Consider the following 18,499-nt stretch of genomic DNA (forward strand, 5'->3'; position numbering starts at 1 on the left):
TCCCGAAAAGAAAAAACTTAACACACTCCTTCCGCTTTTGACCCCCCGAAATCGAATTCTCTCTCTCTCTCAGCTTTTCCTTCTCTGTTTCTAAAAATTATTTAATTAAATAATATTTTTAAATTTAATTTGATAGATGCTCTTTACCAAATCGCCCTCCCCGACTCCCCAACTTTGCTTATTTCTCTCTCTTACGCTGTTACCTCTTCTTTTACATCTCTCTCTTTCTTCGTCTCTGTATTTTTTTTCACCCTCTGTCTCTGATGACCGCTCAGTAAACCCTAATTCGCTCTACACTCTCGCTTTAGAGGTCGTTGAGTCTCCTTCTCTGTGTATTTATGTGTGTGGATTTTGTTTTTTGTTGGCTTAATAGTGTCGTGGGGATTATTTTTTTATGGTTGTTGGATCTTGTTTGTCTGCCTGCAGAGAAATTTGCGAGGAAAAGAACAAAACAAAAGAGAAAAAAGGAGGGAATTTAAGGGTTGGGATATATGTCCCATAATCAATATAGGTCGGATAAGAGCGAGACGACACAGTACAGGAGAACCGATAGGCGATCCGCGAGCTCCAACCAGCAGCGGGGTTCCTCAGGAGCTTACGGCAAGGGCGGCGGGCCCGCCCCTTCTCCGTCGCACAATCTATCCTCCCTCCGCAGGTATCATTGTTCTAGGGTTTGTGATTTGGAATCTTTTTCTCTTTCTTTTTAAGTTTCGTGGCGTTTTTGGGAAGTTATTTTATTTTATGATGTTTTGCGGTGTATAGGGGAGTTAGGGTTGTTTATTTCGTTATTTGTGAATTGCGGTTTCATTTTTTGTATTTTGCTTGGGCTTTTTTGTATGTTTTTAGTGTTAAGAAGAATAATAATAATGCACAAGGAGGAGGTCAATCCAGAACAAGCTTGCCCACTGTCAATTCGTCATCATTGGAGTCTAGTAATGCTTCTACGCCGCGTGGTACCGCAGTACAGAATGGTTCCCATGTACAGCCCCAACATGGTATGAATTTTTCCCATACAGTTTGAACAAAAAATTTGTATTTTATCTGCTGTATTGCTTTGTGAATATTGAGGTAAGAATGTTGATGGGATTTCCTTATAATTGATGGAAGTTCCATTGTTTTTTATGAGTTTAGCCTCTTGATTGTTTTGGATTATGATTTTGTTGTTATGGTGCACATGTTAGGAGCAGCATCTGATGTGCCGACTACAAGCGCAGCTGCCAAGCCGACTGAGTTGTTGGCTCCTCAGAAAAGCACCCGAGCGGTTCCAAAGCCTCCGACTTCTCAATCTGCCTCTGTGAACGCTGACTCAACAGCTCCTAGGACACCTGCAAAGGGTATGTCTAGAAGCTTTGGAGATAGGTCTATTATTTGTTTAACTATATGAAATTTGTTGTAATGTGGAAGACCATCAATGTTCTTTTTATTTTTATTTTCCCTTGGCAGTGACTTGTAGTTTTAGACAAATGAACTAATGATATAATCTTGATATTTTTCTGTGGATCAGCCCCTGGAGATGCGTCTAAGGCATTCCCCTTTCAGTTTGGGTCCATAAGTCCTGGCTGCATGAATGGGATGCAGGTGTGCATATGCTCTGACATCCCCAAAATGAGCGTTATTGATTTTTCCCAATTGAATGGTTCTCTGTAGTTTTTGTAATCTCATTTAATATGGTCGAAAGGATTGTGATCATTTTGTGTTTGTAGGTTCCTGCTAGAACTAGCTCAGCGCCCCCAAATTTGGATGAACAGAAACGAGATCAGGTTTGTACTTATTTTTCTTCCCATTCTCATCTTGTGGACTGCTTATTTGTTGCAAGTCGATTCTTAATTATAGCTTCTATCCTTGCTCTCATCTTTTGTTTAAAGCAGTATGGAACTATGCACAATGTAGTATCAAAACTTAGCATGTTTTTTATGTGGCATTTTCCTTTGTGCCTGGACAGTTGGTGTGTGTATGGTTCCATTACTCATCATGGGATATTGGAAATTTATGGCCCTGGGAATTTATATTTTTGTAATTAAAGAAACCTTTTGTATTTTTGAGCTGCAGGCACGCCATGATTCTTTTAGATCAGTAGCTCCGTTGCCAGCTCCTTCTGCACCTAAGCAGTTACCGAGAAAGGATGTCAGTCCTGTAATCCAAGGTCCTGTAATCCAAGCTAATACTGGGGAGGCTCATTCAGTGCCCAAGGTAAAAAAGGATGTGCAAGTCTCACCTCCACCACCAGCAGGCCAACCACAGAAGCCTTCTGTTCATCCCATGACTGGGATGCCCATGCAAATGCCATTTCACCAGCCACAGCTTCCTGTGCAATTCGGAGGCCCCAACCAACAGATTCAATCCCAGGGAATGACAGCTGCTTCACTTCAAATTCCATTGAATTTACCGTTGTCCATGGGAAATTCACCCCAAATGCAACAGCCTATGTATCTTCCCAGTCTCCAACACCTTCCTATGCAGACACAAGGTCTTATGCATCAAGCCCAGGGCTTGAGTTTCCCTAATCAAATGGGTCAGTTGGGCAATATGGGAATCAGCATGACTCCACATTATCCCCAGCAACAGGGGGGAAATTATGGTGGTCCTCGTAAAACTCCCGTCAAGATTACTCATCCAGAGACACGTGAAGAGTTAAAGCTTGATAAACGGGCAGATTCCTATTCAGACGTCGGGTCAGCTGGTCCTAGGACTCACCCTAACGTGCATCCTAAATCACAGCCTATTCCATCATATGCACCTTCTCATCCCATTAGCTTTTATTCTCCCAATTCTTACAATGCCAGCTCTATATTTTATCCACCCCAGAGTTCTGTTCCTTTAACAAGTAGCCAGATAGCAGCCAATTCTCAAGCTTCAAGATTTAACTATCCAGCTACACAGGGTCCCCAAAACATGACTTTTGTGAATCCATCGGCTCATAATCCCATACCTGTAAATAAGACTGGGACCCAAATTCATGGTGTTGCAGATCCACCAAACTTGGAACGTTCTCGTGATGTACATAACATAATCTCCTCTCATCCATCAACAACAGTACCAATTACAGTTAAGCCAATCACTGGTCCTTCTATTGGAGAAAAGGTTGGAGACTCATTGCTGTCAAATAGCTCACATGTCGTTCAAAAGGGTGAATCTCCAAAACATGTGAGGCCATCTGGGGAAGCTAACTTATCACATCCTCAAAGGGACTCGCAGAGTTTTCCACAAGTCTCTTTGTGGCAGATGAAAACTAGCTCTGACTCATTGGTCTCCAAGTCATTGCTGGTGGTGACTGAACAGTCAGTGGCTGTTTCAGATGCTAGTTGTTCTGACGGTCTGATACCCGATCACTTATCTTCAGTTTCAGGTTCACCATCCGAGGAATCTGCTCTAGTTGTGCCCAATTATGAAGGCAGAAGAAGGGAAACCCTTGTTAGGTCAAACTCGATTAAAGATCATCAAAAGAAGCCAGGCAAGAAAGGATACATCCAACCACCTCATGAGGTATTTTTATGCTGTACTTGTTTATTACCATTTCTTTGAAGCATCTATTTTTTGATTTAGCCTTTTCCTGATCTTTTTAGTAAAATTTTACACCTTTCTACAGGCTGCTAGCGAATCTATTTCAACATCAAATTTTCCTTCTTCAGCTCTAGAGCATGGTATATCTACTAACGGTGGAGTTTCAGGAGCTGTACTTGCTAAAACAACTACTACGCATGCGAATAGTGAAGTTGTTTCATCATTTCAGCAATCACTGTCATCTGTTGGTGATGCTACTCATGATGCTTCTGAATTAAAGGTTGACAGTGTTGGAGAGGACTCAACTAGTGTCTCATCTCAGATTTGTGGTGCTCGAATCATTCTTGATACCTCTGAAACTGTTCATCATGCTAGGCCAGATGAACAATTAGACCAAGAAACGGTGGGAATAGATGAACAAGGAGAAAGCAGATTGCCTGAAGGGTCCAAACTGGATAATATTGGTGGTGAGATATCTTCAGAGCCTATTTTGTTAAAATCTCAGGAAAGAACTAAACAAATTGAGGGAGAACAGTCTGGACAAGATTCTGGTCTGAAGGCAATAACTACAAATGATGAGGTTCTAACTTCAAAGACTGTACAGAGGGGGCTGGATGAACCTGTGAGGGATCATACAGAAATTGGCAGGACAACTGATAAATTAGAAATGTGCAGCTTTAAGGTTTTGAGCTCCACAGATGGTGGAAGTTCTCATGGTGAGAAGAGCTCATATTTGGATGCCTTTTCAAGCAGAAGTGATAGTGTAGGCAGTAGTGAAGTTGTTGCAATACGTGGTATATCAGATCAGCTGTCTGCTCATATTCTAACCCCTGATATTGCAGAAGCAACCTCAAAACATGAAGGGGAAGGTGTAGAGAACATTGATGACTTGGTCTCTTTTGGAGCATCAGGTGCCAAGGATAAACCTATTTCTGATCTGAATAGGCCAAAGAGTACTGGTAAAGCAAAAAAGAAGAGAAAAGAATGTCTTCTAAAAGCTGATGCTGCTGGGTCAATTTCTGATCTTTATAATGCTTATAAGGGCCCGGAGGAAAAGAAAGAAACTGTTGCATCTACAGAAAGTACCGAGAGCACTTCTTCTAGTGTGCATGTGAAGGCACTTACTGATGCTGTTGAATTAGATGCCCCAGTGAGCGAGAAAAGTAGACTGGAAAAAGCTGAACCTGATGATTGGGAAGACGCCGCTGACATATCAACACCAAAATTAGAAGTTTCGGATGATGGACAACAGATACATGGAATACTGGATGATCATGACAAAGATGGAGTTGGAACTATGACCAAAAAGTATTCCAGAGATTTCCTCTTGATTTTTTCAGAGCAATGCACTGATCTTCCACATGGTTTTGAGATTACAGCTGATATAGCAGAGGCTGTGATGAGTGGTGGTTTCAATAGCTCTCATCTTGTTGAACGAGATTCATACCCTAGTCCTGGGAGAATAATAGACAGGCTAAGTGGGGGATCTCGAATAGACCGCCGTGGTAGTGGTATGATCGAGGAAGACAGGTGGAGTAAAGTACCTGGTAATTTTGGTTCAGGGCGGGATGTGCGTCTGGATTCCGGCCATGGGGTTAATGCAGGTTTTCGACCTGGATCGGGTGGCAATTATGGTGTTCTTCGGAACCCACGTGTGCAAACACCCGTGCAGTATCCTGGAGGTATCCTCCATGGGCCATCTATGGGATCTCAGGGCGGAATGTCTAGAAATAGTCCTGATGCTGACAGGTGGTTACGTTCTGCCAGTATTCAACAGAGGGGTTTGATTCCATCTCCTCAGACTCCATTACTAATTATGCACAGAGCTGAGAAGAAATATGAAGTGGGTAAGGTGACGGATGAGGAAGAGGCAAAGCAAAGGCAACTGAAAGGCATTTTAAACAAGCTCACTCCGCAGAACTTTGAGAAACTTTTTGAGCAAGTGAGAGCTGTCAAAATTGACAATGCTGTCACTCTAACTGGTGTCATCTCGCAGATCTTTGACAAAGCTTTGATGGAGCCTACTTTCTGTGAGATGTATGCTGATTTCTGTAGTCATCTGGCTGAGGAGTTGCCTGATTTCAAGAGAGTACTTCTGAACAAGTGCCAGGAGGAATTTGAGAGAGGGGAAAGAGAGCAAGAAGAAGCTAATAAAGCTGATGAAGAGGGGGAGATTAAACAGTCTGCAGAGGAAAGAGAAGAGAAGAGAGTTAAGGCTCGAAGACGAATGCTGGGTAACATTAGATTGATAGGGGAGTTATACAAGAAGAAAATGTTAACTGAGCGAATAATGCACACGTGCATAAAGAAGTTGTTGGGTCAGTCTCAAACTCCTGATGAAGAAGATGTTGAAGCTTTGTGCAAATTGATGAGTACTATTGGGGAGATGATTGACCATCCCAGGGCCAAGGAGCATATGGATGCATATTTTGATAGAATGAAGATGCTCTCTACCAATTCGAATTTATCAACCAGGGTCAGGTTCATGTTGAAGGATGCGATGGATTTGAGAAAGAATAAATGGCAACAGAGAAGAAAAGTTGAAGGGCCGAAAAAGATTGATGAAGTGCACAGAGATGCTGCTCAAGAACGACAGGCACAATCCAGTAGGTTGAGTCGTGGTTTAAGCATCAACCAGTCAGCTAGAAGGACACCTATGGATTTTGGTCCTAGAGGGTCAACAGTATTGTCTTCCCCAAATGCTCAGCTGGGTGGTTTCCGTGGAATGTCTACTCCAGTTCGTGGGCTTAGCATTCAGGATGTTCGCTTGGAGGACAGACAATCTCATGACACTAGGATGCCGTCAGTTCCCTTGCCTCAGAGACCCAGTCTTGATGATTCTATTACTTTGGGACCTCAAGGTGGTCTTGGGAGAGGAATGTCAATCAGAGGACCGCCGTCAATGCGAAGTACTCCAGTAGCTGATGTATCTCCAGTCTCCCCAGATCTCAGAAGAATGGCAGCTGGTTTGAATGGCTACAGCACTTTACCAGTGCGAACAACTTATGGCACAAGGGAGGATCTTGTTCCAAGATATATTCCGGATAGATTTGCAGCTCCAGCTGCTTATGAATCTTCAAGTTCTCAAGAGCGCAATTTGAGTTATGGTAACAGAGACCCAAGGAATCCAGACCGGAGTTCTGATAGATCTCTTGCAATCTCACCACCTGCACGAGGGCAGGGAACAGCTCTTCCTCAAAATGTGCCTTCAGAAAAAGTATGGCTTGAAGAACGCCTTCGGGATAAGTCAATGGCAGCAATTAAAGAATATTACAGGTTTCATCTTGTCTTATGTGTGCATCTATTGTCCTGTTATACCAATCCCAATTTTCCAAGTTTAGAGAATCTTGCATCATCTGCTTGCTGGCACATGAGTGCTTGCATTAAAACGTCTATACATTCATCTGATTAAATTCTATAGAAGCTATCTAGTGCAAGAGAGTCAAATTATGGAATGTTGTCAATCGGTACATGGGCCATATGGGATCTCTCATCTAGGCTCCCTTTGTTTGCTCGCAAGTTGAGATAGGGAATTCATTTTCTCTTCCTTCACTGCTCTGTTCACCTTTCTGCCCCTTGTATTGTCTTTGGTTGAAGCTCTGAATTTCGAATGAGCTGGATTGGATTTGATTGGGTATGCTTAGGGTTTTGAAAATCGACCAGGTTATGAATCTATAAAGTTTTTTATTGTTGCTTATAGTATTTTTACCCATAAAATTGTTGTGGCCATAGTTTTTGACTCGGTGAAGATTATTCTTTTAGTGGTGTGGGCATGCTTTGTCATCTCACTTGATTTTCTGAAATGACAAATGAGACTTAGTGAAGAAACCCTATACATATTTTATAAGTTGTGTTTTCTCTCTTTTTTTCCGTCTATCTAGAGGGTTTGAAAAACATCTTTGAAGCATTTGAATATTCTTTTTTTCTCTCTTAAATTAAGAGACTGAATAAATAACAGAACACAGTTCACCTGCTGCCTGAATTAGTTGTCAGCGGGAGTTAAAGGTTGTTTATTGTTTTGAAGGGAGGGATGCGATGAATAGATTTCGCATAAAAATATTTTTCATTAAGTGATATGTTTAATAATCATGATGCTAGCTTTTAGGTTCTTGGTATTCACTGTAGCCATACGTCATTTAAACTGTAGGCCTCGTGTAAACGTTGTTGAAGTGTCACTTGCACTCTACCTCGATCCATTTGTTGGAGCTTGTTTGTGCTGGTGTATTGGCTGTAGAATTGTCTTGAATTCATATCTAAATTAATTTCTTGATATCTACTTGGGAGCATTTAGTTTTCCTGTTGGGACAGTTGTGATATAATCCCCTGTTGCTGAGAAGTGAGAATACAAAACTCTATAGCGCTTGTTTATTTATTTATTTATTTTTGCTATCCTTATCAATATACTGGATGATGTTTTATTTATTTATTTATTTATTTTAAAATTCAGTGCCAGAGACGAGAAAGAAGTTGAACTATGTGTAAAAGAATTGGATTCACCAAGCTTCCATCCGTCGATGGTATCGTTATGGGTTGCAGACTCATTGGAGAGGAAGGACATGGAAAGGGATCTTTTGGCAAAGCTTCTGATCTATCTTTCTAAGTCCGGGGATGGTGTGTTGACTCAAGCCCAGCTCATCAAAGGGTAAATTATATTTCACAATATTAGTTATGGTCTATCGGCTTTTCGTGATTCAGTGCCCTATTTACTTACAGCTGTTTCGGTACATCTGGCCAGGTTTGAATCTGTTCTGACTACTCTGGAAGATGCCGTAAATGATGCCCCAAGAGCACCAGAATTTCTTGGTCATATCTTTGCCAAAGTCATTACAGAAAATGTGATCCCTTTGAGAGAGATTGGGTGGTTAATACATAAAGGGGGAGAGGAGCCGGGTCATCTTCTAGAAGTTGGGCTTGCGGCAGATGTTCTTGGAAGCACCTTGGAAATTATAAAATCCGAGAAGGGGGATTCTGACTTCAATGAAATCTGGGCAAGCTCCACCTTGAGGTTTGAGGATTTTCGGCCTCCAGATCCTAACAGGTCAAGGAAGTTAGAGAAATTTATTTAGGGGGATATTGGATGCTCGTTGTATCTTTGGTAGAAGAAAAGGAAAGAAATTATTCTCTAGCGTTTTAGGCTACTACTTAATTTGCGACCAAAAAGAAAAAGAAAAGAAATAAATCTTCTGCGGGCGGGCGGGGATTTATATGTCGGGGTTTTTTTTCCCTTTCCTTCTCCATGTCTTAATATTATTTTTCAAATTTTAACCAGGATTATGAAAGGTTCAATTGAGCATCGGAAAATTTTAAGTTTTCCTACTTATAATTTTCTTTATTTTCTTGAATAACGCTTGTGATGTCGACATATTGGGTCGGGTTAATATGAGTTGATGTTAGTATATCTTCGTCGTCTTACAATGGTTTCTGGACGCCATACACAAACACGCATACGCATACTCATTCCGTATGTCTTGGCAATTGGCAATAGATCAAAGCTCTAACATATTATGCTCCGTTGAAATTAATGTGTGCTAGAAGGGCTGGTGGATGGTGTGTGTGTATGTGTTCTGTATTTATAGTTGCTCTAATAAATGTGGTACTCACATTACCCTCTCATTCTAAGCTTTTAGAGTTTTTAGACAGACTTCAAACCTGAAATAACCACACTAATTTTATTATGGCCTTGACGTGGATTGTTCTTTCCACGTGCACTTGGAATAATGATGTCTATTCAAGTCAATTACGTCCTAAATGAGGTATTCCATAACAATTCACAAACGCCTTAATCAAAATGAGAGCATCTACTGTGTAAAATCTGGTTTTATACTTTTTTTGCGATAGAGGAATGATAGTGGTAGTTGTAAGTATGCAAGTGCTATGTAATTATCATGAAAAAAAGTGTATAAACACAGGACTCACATAAAAAGAAAATTAATTTTTTATTAGTGGATTTCACTTTTTTTTCAAAGTGACTGTATAGCACTTGTGCACTCTATAACTATATATAACATTACTTTTTGTTATATGTTATCACTTAAAGGTAACATTGCACCACATTAGATTGTGTTAATAATTTATTTAATTGAGTAATGTTATATATAAATTCACAAATATACAAACTCTGAAAAAGTGAAACTCACTATAATTAATTTTTTTTTAAATATTCTCACTTTTTTTAAAATAACTTACATAAATATTCAAAAGCGATATATATTTTTTCAAATAGCTTGCACAAAAAAATTGAGACGAAAACATAACTATATATGTATATATTTTTTCAAATAAGATAAAGCAAATTTGAACAAACGACAGACAAACATGTCCATAAGTATTCAAAAGCCCAAATTTCAAAAGGCCTTCAAGTGGAGACCATAGTGGGCTTTAAAACCCATTCCATGGTCCATGCTCTCTCTCCCAAACTCGCAAACCCCTCAGTACCCTAGTCTAGGGCAACAAATCTTTCCGCCACCACCACATCTCTTTCATTTTCGACTTTAAACAATCCACTCGACGAGACTCGAGACGCTTCGCTCTCCCGCTCGCCCTCCGACGCTTCCAAAATGGTACTATCTTCCTCCTTCCTTCCCCTCCCTCTTAGATTCCGATATTGAAGCTTAACGAGTTTCTTTTTCAAGTGAATATGAATAATCGTCTGGAAATGGATCTGATTGTTCCCTTTTGCGTTTGAGAAAAGACTAGTTTCTTTTTTCAAGATGAATAATCTTCTGGAAATGAATCTGATCGTTATGTTTTTGGGTCAACAAAAGATTAGATTTTTCGTCATATTATCGTGAGTTTCAATATATTAGGTGTGATCTTTCTCTTACCTATAAAAAATATATATATATATTAGCTGTGGTTCAATTTGAATCGTCTGATTATTTATTATTTGGACATTGCATGTGTATCGTTTTAGTTCAGATTGGGAAATCAACTTAAGTACGTCATTAGAAAGAGATTTGGGTTCGGGACATTGTGTGACATATTTGAAGGCTCATGTAGCATATAGAAAATGAGTAAAATTCAGCCGAAGCTTGTAGTGACTAATATATGAGCTATTCTGTCGAACCCCTAGTGGTCTTTCTTGCAAATTGAGCTTAGTATAGCTTTTAATATCATTGTGATTGTTGAGGTTCTTTATTTTCATGAAATGATGGTATTCCCTGATCTCAGTTTACTGGAGGGTGGTTCCATGATATATATTTGATTCTATTTTTGCCTATACTGATGAATTTCATGTTGATTGATGGTAATCATACGCCTGAATTGCGATTTCAAATTATTGATCAATTTTTTCCCTATCCATGGTCTATGCCTTACTTTCCATCGTGATCTTTTGATGGCATGCAGACCAAGAGAACCAAGAAGGCCGGTATTGTTGGGAAGTATGGTAAGTTCTACAGACTTATTTTTTACTTTGATTTAAATTTGAGATTTTAAGATTAAGGAGAGGTTGTGATCCATTTTTCCTATTCGTACAACAAGGTTACAATGATTTTAGATTATGGACATAAGTAATTAGAGTTGTGTGGTCAGTCTGATATGTTACCCATTCCTCATCTAAGAGGCTTTATTGTAGTAAATCAAGACTGAAATGGTGTGCTTACTTCTGAATGGGACTTAGATTGAGGCCATTTAGTCCTTTTGTCCAACAGCATTCTCAGCACAGATTTCAACCCATCTTCCCTTCCCAGTCATCTGTCCACTGTTTGTTTGCCTATGTTTTTTTTTTTTAATTGTGTTGGGATGCATACTGCCCGTTTGTGTGTTAGAAATGTGGTGATACTTATCTTCTTTCATTTCAGGCACTCGATATGGTGCTAGTCTGAGGAAGCAGATTAAGAAAATGGAAGTTAGTCAACACAGTAAATACTTCTGTGAGTTCTGCGGGAAGGTAACTCCCCTCATCCTTCTTTCTTGTCATTTAGTGACTAACGTGCAATCATTGAAATGAGTGGTGTTCTTTTGTAGTTTGCAGTGAAGAGGAAGGCTGTAGGAATCTGGGGTTGCAAGGATTGTGGAAAAGTGAAAGCAGGAGGTGCATATACATTGAAGTAAGGATTTTTCATTAAGTTTGTCCGGCGTATACAAACATTTTATAGTTGAGGGCTCTAATTACTCTTTTTTGCTTGAACTCAACAGCACTGCTAGTGCCGTGACTGTTAGGAGCACCATCCGGAGGCTTAGGGAGCAGACCGAGAGCTGAAACTGAATATCACATGTTCGTCTTTAATTTTGACATTATTAATCTGAATGTAGTTGAGGGATGTCTGAACAAAAGTGGAGTATCTGTTTTGTTTTATATTTGATTAAATGTCTTGTTTGGGAGATACAGACTAAGCAGATTCAGCTTGAGCTGGGTTACGCGGTTTATCATTAGTGCTTCGTTTACAACATGCAGTTTTAGTTTTCCTTTTCTAGCTGGCATTGCAGTGCATAACATATGAAATGGAGGTTGATGTGCGATCGCATTTTACTTTATAAGCAAAAAACGTCAGGCACCTATGAACAGAAATGGGGTTTTATGCTTCCCTGTTCTGTTTGTCTCAATTATAACGGTATTTGTCTCAATTATATTATGTTTGTCTCAAAAGTGACTGCAATCGAATTTTTGTTTTGATAAAACATATTTTGATTCTTTTAGAGCTCTAGCCGATATTGCAAGACTTAATGCCTTGTTTGTTCAACTAAAATTAAAAATCTCATCTCATCTTAATTTATCATTACAATTTTTTTAAATTTTAATACAAAATATAATAAACAATCTAATTTTTAAAAATTTTAATACAAAATTAATATTTAAAAATTATATTATAATAATATTTTATTAATTACTATTTAAAATATTTGATTTCATCTCATGTGTAATTAAACGAGACCTTACAGTTAGTTTCACGATTGTTTTATAACAATCTGTTTTTTTTTTTTTTTTTTCAATGTAATGACGTACAATGATAGCAAAAGTTTCCCAAAAAAGCCCAAGCGTGTCACAGACAACAACATAGTCAACAACATGAGCAATTAGGAGAATCGTCTCTGGCGAGATTTCGGTCCACTCCAATGGGTTGAAAACACTGGAGGTCTAATTTTAGGATGCATGCAGTGCAGAGTCGCAGACTACCTATTGCGAGACGTCCCGAGATATGTGCTCCGAATACGTCGTGTTGCCGCTTTAAATAACAAACAACACATGAATTCTAGGGAGTAAACATTTTCGCATCACCTCTTCATGACACCGGAAACTAGTAATGCCTTCCGAGAATCCCCTCTCGAATGTACAGCATTCCTTCGATTTGTTACTAAGAATAGGTGGCAGCTTCCAGTTGGCCACAAACATCCTCGGTAAATGCCACAATTAGGACGCTACGCAGATGTAACAAGACATCCGACTTTTATCATTACAAAGAGTACAACGGAAAATGGACGACTTCAATGGAAAATGGAGAGCAATAGATTGATTCTTCAACTCCATTACAAAACCAATGAACACGGATACAACAGCAGCTGGGATGAGGTTTTACCTCGGCACCAGCCTTTATGCTACATCTACCTCATCTTTACAAAAATGTACTCAGAAAAGCAAAAATTGGTTGAACATATGAGATGGATACCATCATCGTCAACCCTCCTCTCTCTCTCTCTCTCTCTCTCTACAATCTTTAAGCAGTGTTTATAACCATCCCAACCCTCTTCAGATATCTTCCTCACTGCTGCTCACTGATTCCAAGAAGCTTCGCCAACTGGGTCCTCTCAAAGGAAGCCAAAGAGAAGATGACAAGATAAAACACAAACCTACTCAGTCAGGAAAACATGATACGCCATTGTTATGATGCGGCAGTCAGACACATTAGGAGTCTCACACGATTGGAATTGGAATGTTGTCGTTGCCATTATGGTGCATTTGTTTTTGGACGGCCTTAACAGCTGCTACTCTAGCTGCATTGGCAGCTCTATTGGCAGATGCTACTGCCCTGTTGACCCTTTCATCCACCTTTGCCACATCATAGGCTTTCTCTGCCGCTCGTCGAGCTTCCTGATTGTAAATCAGAATAACAGAACTAATCAGAAAGAAACCCTTTACTAGTTTTTCAAATTGCTTAATTAACTGTCTACCGTTTGTTATTCTGTGTCCACCTCCTATATCTTTACAGTATTGAGGTAGGAAGTAAAGTACCTGCACTGCATTCAGCACTTTGGAATGATATACAGCGACAGGAGATACAGGAGAGGTGGTGTTCTGTGTACTTGGAATGTCAAGAACTCCATTTTGCCAGTGACCAGATTGTGTTTCACCATTTCTGAATGTGTACATTCCAAGCCCTTGCCTTCTACCCTCATGCCAGGCTCCCTCGTATCGATGTCCATTTGCGAAAGAATAGACCCCAAACCCATGCATCTTGTCAGCAAAATATTCTCCGGCATACGTGTCCCCATTTCTAAATAAGATAAAAATACATGTGTTGTGATCAAGTATAAAATCGAGAGAGAGAGAGAGAGAGAGAGAGAGAGAGAGAGAGAGAGAGAGAGAGAGAGAGAGAGAGAGAGAGAGAGAGATTCCGATTATTGAGAAAGAAACTTACATACATACAGATGATATGTGTAAAATCAATGTTGGCTCATATCGTCCATTTGGCAATGTTATCCATGTTTTTAATATAAAAAATGTGATAAATCAATCGCATGTGTGTTGTTCTAACATTACTGATGAATTATGATAAAGAAAATTAACAGAAAAACTGTTCATACCGAATAGTAATATCATTGGTTCATCATTTTAGATGGGAGGGCTGCTTTATTAATCATAACTTTATAATTTAGTTAAAAGTATGGCACGAAGCATACAAAACAAATAACGTCTTCCTAACTGTAGGTTACCGGGAAAATGAAATCAGGCATTTGAAGAAGAGATCATTCTGATCCTGTCATGCGTTAAAAAGCATAGGCTTTGAGCAATAAATACCTAATACTCGAGCACTAAAACAATAAGCTAAATTGCAGTGATAGATATATCAGTTTCATGTTATCTCTAATCTAGAAGGACCCAACAAAAACCATGCCGATAGTTCATCAACCTCTAACAACTTTAAAAAAAACCACTACAACTTAATATTGAATATCTTAACTTGAGCTCCAACTCTAAACAAGAATTAGCAACCAAGACCAATCACAAAAGCAAAGACCACCCTATTACCCAGAAATCATTATCAAATTTATCACCAGTTGGCAGAAATCTCCATTCTTCAATCATTAATTAAACCCCCTCCCCCCTAAACCCAAAAAAAAAAAAGTAATTAGATCCCGGACCTGAAATGGTAGTGCCCAAGGCCGTGCTTGACGCCCCATTTGAACTCCCCGACATACCGGCTCCCATCCTCGCAGGTATGCACTCCGCACCCATGACTTTGTCCATTTGCCCATTCTCCGGAATAAACATCACCGGTATAAAACCGATACACCCCAAAGCCATTCCGAAGCCCCAGCCGATACTGCCCACGGTACCGACTCCCCCTGGCCCACGTCTCGACACCATAGCCGTCATACTTGCCATCTACCCAATCGCCCTCGTACCTCCCACTCATGTAATAGTAATACACCCCATTCCCCGAGCACTTTCCCTTGTGGAACTCACCCTCGTACACGTCCCCGTTGCGATAGACCTGGACCCAACACCCAGAATTCGGTCTCTTCTCGGGTTTGGGCCGCGAACCAATCGTCCAAAACACCGGCAGAGGCGGCCGGGAGATGGTAGAGCAGTGGGAGAGCTTGATCGGGAATGACCGCGCGAGGAATAGGCGTATGGAGGGGAGGCGAGGGAGCGCGAGGTTGAGCGAGAACAAGAGGGCCGCGGAGAAGGCAAAGGCGGAGAGGAAGTCGAGGATGAAGGTATGGCTTGGATGGGAGACCAAGAAGTAGAAGAACGGAAGGGAGAGCAAAAGGATCAGCCGCAGATGCACCCGCAGTCGCCGAAAGTGCTTCGCTTTGCGAAGAGTCCGATACAAAAAGGTCTTGACGGCAAGCGAGACGGAGAAAAATGAAGCGTTTTGGGGATTGAATTGCGGCGGGTGCGAGTGGAATTGGTAAATGGTAGGGGATTTGGAGAGGGAGGAATGGGTTTGGGTCAAAAGGGTCCGCTTGTAAGGGGTTGAAGAAGAGGAAGAAGAAGGAGAAGGAGGGGCAACAGGGGCATTCTGTAGTAGATGCTGGTGGGAGGGGGATTGAAGAGGAAGAGAAGAAGAGGAGGGATGAAAAGATTGTTCTGGGTAAGGGGAAAGGTGGGAATTGTAAGATAATTTGTGGTGGAGTGAGGAAGGAGGAGGGAAAAGGAGAGGAGGGGTAGGGTTGAAATCGGAAGAGACGCCGCTGCTTTCTGTTCCGATCTGAACTTCGGATTTCTTCTGATGCATTACATATAAGAAAGAAAACACCTTTTCCCTCTCCTTCTCTCTTTTTTTTCTTCTATTGTTTTCTGATGAAATTTTCTCTCCTTGTGATTTCTGTGTTGGAATGAATTCAAATGGGCGTTGCGATATTTTTTATGGGAAATGTTTTGGGTGTTGGTGCTGTCGTTGTTCCTTCTCCGAGAGAGATGGAGAGCGGTGTGAGCGTGAAGTTTTTGGCAATGAGAGAGAGAGAGAGAGAGGAATTTGAAAGCAATGGAAGAAATTGAAATGCAAGGGAAGACCGTAAAATACAGAGTGACCAATTCTCTCCTATGGAGTCACGTAAGGGATTGGGAAGGGGGAGGGAGGATCTGGGCTTCCCAAATTCACCTCATAAATCACGTTAACTACTGACATGCCATTTTTTTTAGCTTCAAAATTTTTTTTTTTTTTTTACTTATAATTATTAAATAATTTTGAAATACAAGTTTTGATTCCCATCTTAAAATAATATATTATTAAAAATTGTTCTATCATCTTCTCTCTCTTTTGTTTTTTAGCTTTTTTTTTTTTTTTATTACAATGTTATTTTAAAATCATGTTTGAACCTGGGTTTTGATTTGATAATGTTGTTTTTCACATGAAAGTACAAAGATTTTACACGGATTTAGGTATAAACGATCAAGTTTATATAATTATATTTTCAATTAAAGATATTTATGTAAAAAAATATTACTCTTTAAAATTATTTTATAAAACTACCATCCATTTAAAACACGATTAAATCGGAATAATTCCAAAGATTGCGCTTACTTGTCAACTAAGAAACTGAAGTTTTTTAATTATTATTCTAGAAGTGATTGTTGTGTTAGTTCTTGTCAAAAGTAGATCTCTCCCTTTATTCTATACTTTATATTTATTTATTTATCATATGAGTAGGTAGAATACATTTATATTTGAATCTTCATGAAAAATAGAAGCTTTCTAGCAATATGCTCTAGCTTTTGAATCCTAATTTCCTCCCTTTTCAATTTTTTTGTACTTGGAAAATTTGGCTTTCTGACATGCCTCTGAGATTGATAACATTTATATTCAAGTTCGGTAATTTGTATGCTTGACTTTTTCTTTTTACCAACAAAAGAAAGCCACAAGCATCTTAACATGAATTATAATAACTTTATATATATATATATATATAATAGCTTTTAGAACCCTGGGGTTGGCTGTAAGTGGTAAACGCTTTAAGTTTGGAGGAATGCTCTCTTCAACTTTAAAATTTGAATCTTCTTGAGCGCAAATAATTTATAAGAAATATTAGATTGCAGATTTTTTTTTTTTAATTACTTGATGTGTACTTGTAAAAACCTTCTTACCGAAAGTTTGTGCATCTTAAGATTAGTTAGAACATTGTTCCTGGACACTCAGTGCCAATAAAACCAAATTATATCATAGCTTTTGGTGCACTAAGGCATGAACAGGTCTCAACTTTTGTGTAGAGTTCACGACCAATCAAGGGGAGGAAGAAAAAAGGGTAAGCAATAATGTGCTTTCTCAAAAAATTAAAGATAAAAGGTTTGAACAGGGATGATTTTGTTTATGACATTTCTAAATACAAAGAGAACCAAAAATGATGGAATTAATCTCTCTAAAGATCTGCAGAATGATCACAGATCAAGGGCTTAGTTTTTTCAGCAACACGAGGAAACAAATGTGTGTATACGAGTAATTATTAGGTAGATTCGAAATAAGAGCATAGTACTCTCATCTAATCACATGATGACATATCATTAAAAATTAGAAGCTTATATCAATACATTTCATTCTTTAATAAGTTTACAGTAAAAGGATGGGAAATTTTTTAATATATGGTCGTTTTCAAGGCCAAACTTTGGGCAGATGGGTTTTCCCACGAAGTTCGATTTTCCCAAGGTAGCACAACATCTATACAATTGGTACCGATTGAGAAATGATTTGAAAGCAACCACTTCTCGGCCATTTCGAAACTGTAATCTTTCAGGCAATATTGGAACCTTGGTTTCTTGTTCCTTTAAATATTTTGCCGACCGACCCCATGCAGTGAGATTAGCTTTTTTTTTAACCTTTTATCGATGATAAAGAGGCAAATAATTTAACAACCCACTTTAAAAAAATATAAGAAGATTGTCACCCCCCTAACTTTTCAGTCATTTACTAACTAACACTAGCATCACGGGTTGAAATGTGGTGTCTTTGCTTTGCTTGTTGATAGAGATTGCTACTCAATGAGTGAGTAAAAACAGGAGGGAGTCGGAAGCTTTGCCTTTCAGTATGATTATATAATATATATTTGAACCCAATAGATCATTGGTTGCTTGAGTATTTTATTATTTTTTTGTGACATTATTATTATTATTAACATAAGATTGATCCCTTTTGGTTTATCTATATATTCATGAAATTTTAATCAAAGAAATACTACTCTTCACTATTATTTTATTCCTATTTCCCCCTCCGCCTGCTCCATTTTCTGCTGCATCAGAATCTGAAAACCTTTTTTTTATTGGCCATGAACATTATATCTAGTTCATCAATCCTCAAAAGAAGTTAATGTTATGGTAGAATTCATGAAATGAAGAACAAAA

The 18,499-nt window shown here is 39.2% G+C and overlaps 3 protein-coding genes across 5 annotated transcripts; 2 read left to right on the forward strand and 1 right to left on the reverse strand.

Annotated features, from left to right (window-relative positions):
- The first annotated feature begins 147 nt into the window (after positions 1 to 147).
- On the forward strand, positions 148 to 8,817 carry LOC122292625 (eukaryotic translation initiation factor 4G). Of its 3 annotated transcripts, none has more exons than XM_043101065.1 (10): positions 148 to 310; positions 427 to 655; positions 847 to 995; positions 1,182 to 1,334; positions 1,505 to 1,578; positions 1,704 to 1,760; positions 2,050 to 3,483; positions 3,587 to 6,777; positions 7,949 to 8,143; positions 8,237 to 8,817. In XM_043101065.1, the coding sequence occupies exons 2-10, from the start codon at positions 492 to 494 to the stop codon at positions 8,565 to 8,567; spliced, it is 5,748 nt and encodes a 1,915-aa protein (XP_042956999.1). In that variant the 5' UTR covers positions 148 to 310; positions 427 to 491; the 3' UTR covers positions 8,568 to 8,817. The 3 variants fall into 3 exon arrangements, with proteins under 3 accessions (XP_042956999.1, XP_042957001.1, XP_042957000.1); XM_043101067.1 differs by having other exon boundaries at positions 1,188 to 1,334; XM_043101066.1 differs by having other exon boundaries at positions 168 to 340.
- A 1,090-nt stretch (positions 8,818 to 9,907) lies between these two features.
- Positions 9,908 to 11,918, forward strand: LOC122290861 (60S ribosomal protein L37a-1). Its single transcript, XM_043098530.1, has 5 exons — positions 9,908 to 10,061; positions 10,849 to 10,888; positions 11,304 to 11,392; positions 11,470 to 11,552; positions 11,641 to 11,918. Exons 1-5 carry the CDS (start codon positions 10,059 to 10,061, stop codon positions 11,702 to 11,704), a joined length of 279 nt encoding a protein of 92 aa, XP_042954464.1. The 5' UTR covers positions 9,908 to 10,058; the 3' UTR covers positions 11,705 to 11,918.
- Positions 11,919 to 12,926: 1,008 nt separating this feature from the next.
- On the reverse strand, positions 12,927 to 16,250 carry LOC122292559. Its single transcript, XM_043100968.1, has 3 exons — positions 14,803 to 16,250; positions 13,673 to 13,934; positions 12,927 to 13,531 (listed from the first exon to the last, which is right to left on the reverse strand). The coding sequence occupies exons 1-3, from the start codon at positions 15,900 to 15,902 to the stop codon at positions 13,355 to 13,357; spliced, it is 1,539 nt and encodes a 512-aa protein (XP_042956902.1). The 5' UTR covers positions 15,903 to 16,250; the 3' UTR covers positions 12,927 to 13,354.
- Between the last annotated feature and the right edge of the window lie 2,249 nt (positions 16,251 to 18,499).

The sequence above is a fragment of the Carya illinoinensis genome, chromosome 13, assembly GCF_018687715.1.
Source record: "Carya illinoinensis cultivar Pawnee chromosome 13, C.illinoinensisPawnee_v1, whole genome shotgun sequence".
Lineage (NCBI taxonomy): Eukaryota > Viridiplantae > Streptophyta > Magnoliopsida > Fagales > Juglandaceae > Carya > Carya illinoinensis.

Coding starts and splice junctions, on each gene's coding strand:
- LOC122292625 (XM_043101065.1), top strand. CDS start 492: ATGTCCCATAATCAATATAGGTCGGATAAGAGCGAGACGACACAGTAC. Junction 656..846: donor AATCTATCCTCCCTCCGCAG/GTATCATTGTTC, acceptor GTATGTTTTTAG/TGTTAAGAAGAATAATAATA. Junction 996..1,181: donor CCATGTACAGCCCCAACATG/GTATGAATTTTT, acceptor TGCACATGTTAG/GAGCAGCATCTGATGTGCCG.
- LOC122290861 (XM_043098530.1), top strand. Junction 10,889..11,303: donor CGGTATTGTTGGGAAGTATG/GTAAGTTCTACA, acceptor CTTTCATTTCAG/GCACTCGATATGGTGCTAGT. Junction 11,553..11,640: donor GGAGGTGCATATACATTGAA/GTAAGGATTTTT, acceptor TGAACTCAACAG/CACTGCTAGTGCCGTGACTG.
- LOC122292559 (XM_043100968.1), bottom strand. CDS start 15,902: ATGCATCAGAAGAAATCCGAAGTTCAGATCGGAACAGAAAGCAGCGGC. Junction 13,935..14,802: donor CTTGGGCACTACCATTTCAG/GTCCGGGATCTA, acceptor TATCTTATTTAG/AAATGGGGACACGTATGCCG. Junction 13,532..13,672: donor AAGTGCTGAATGCAGTGCAG/GTACTTTACTTC, acceptor ATTTACAATCAG/GAAGCTCGACGAGCGGCAGA.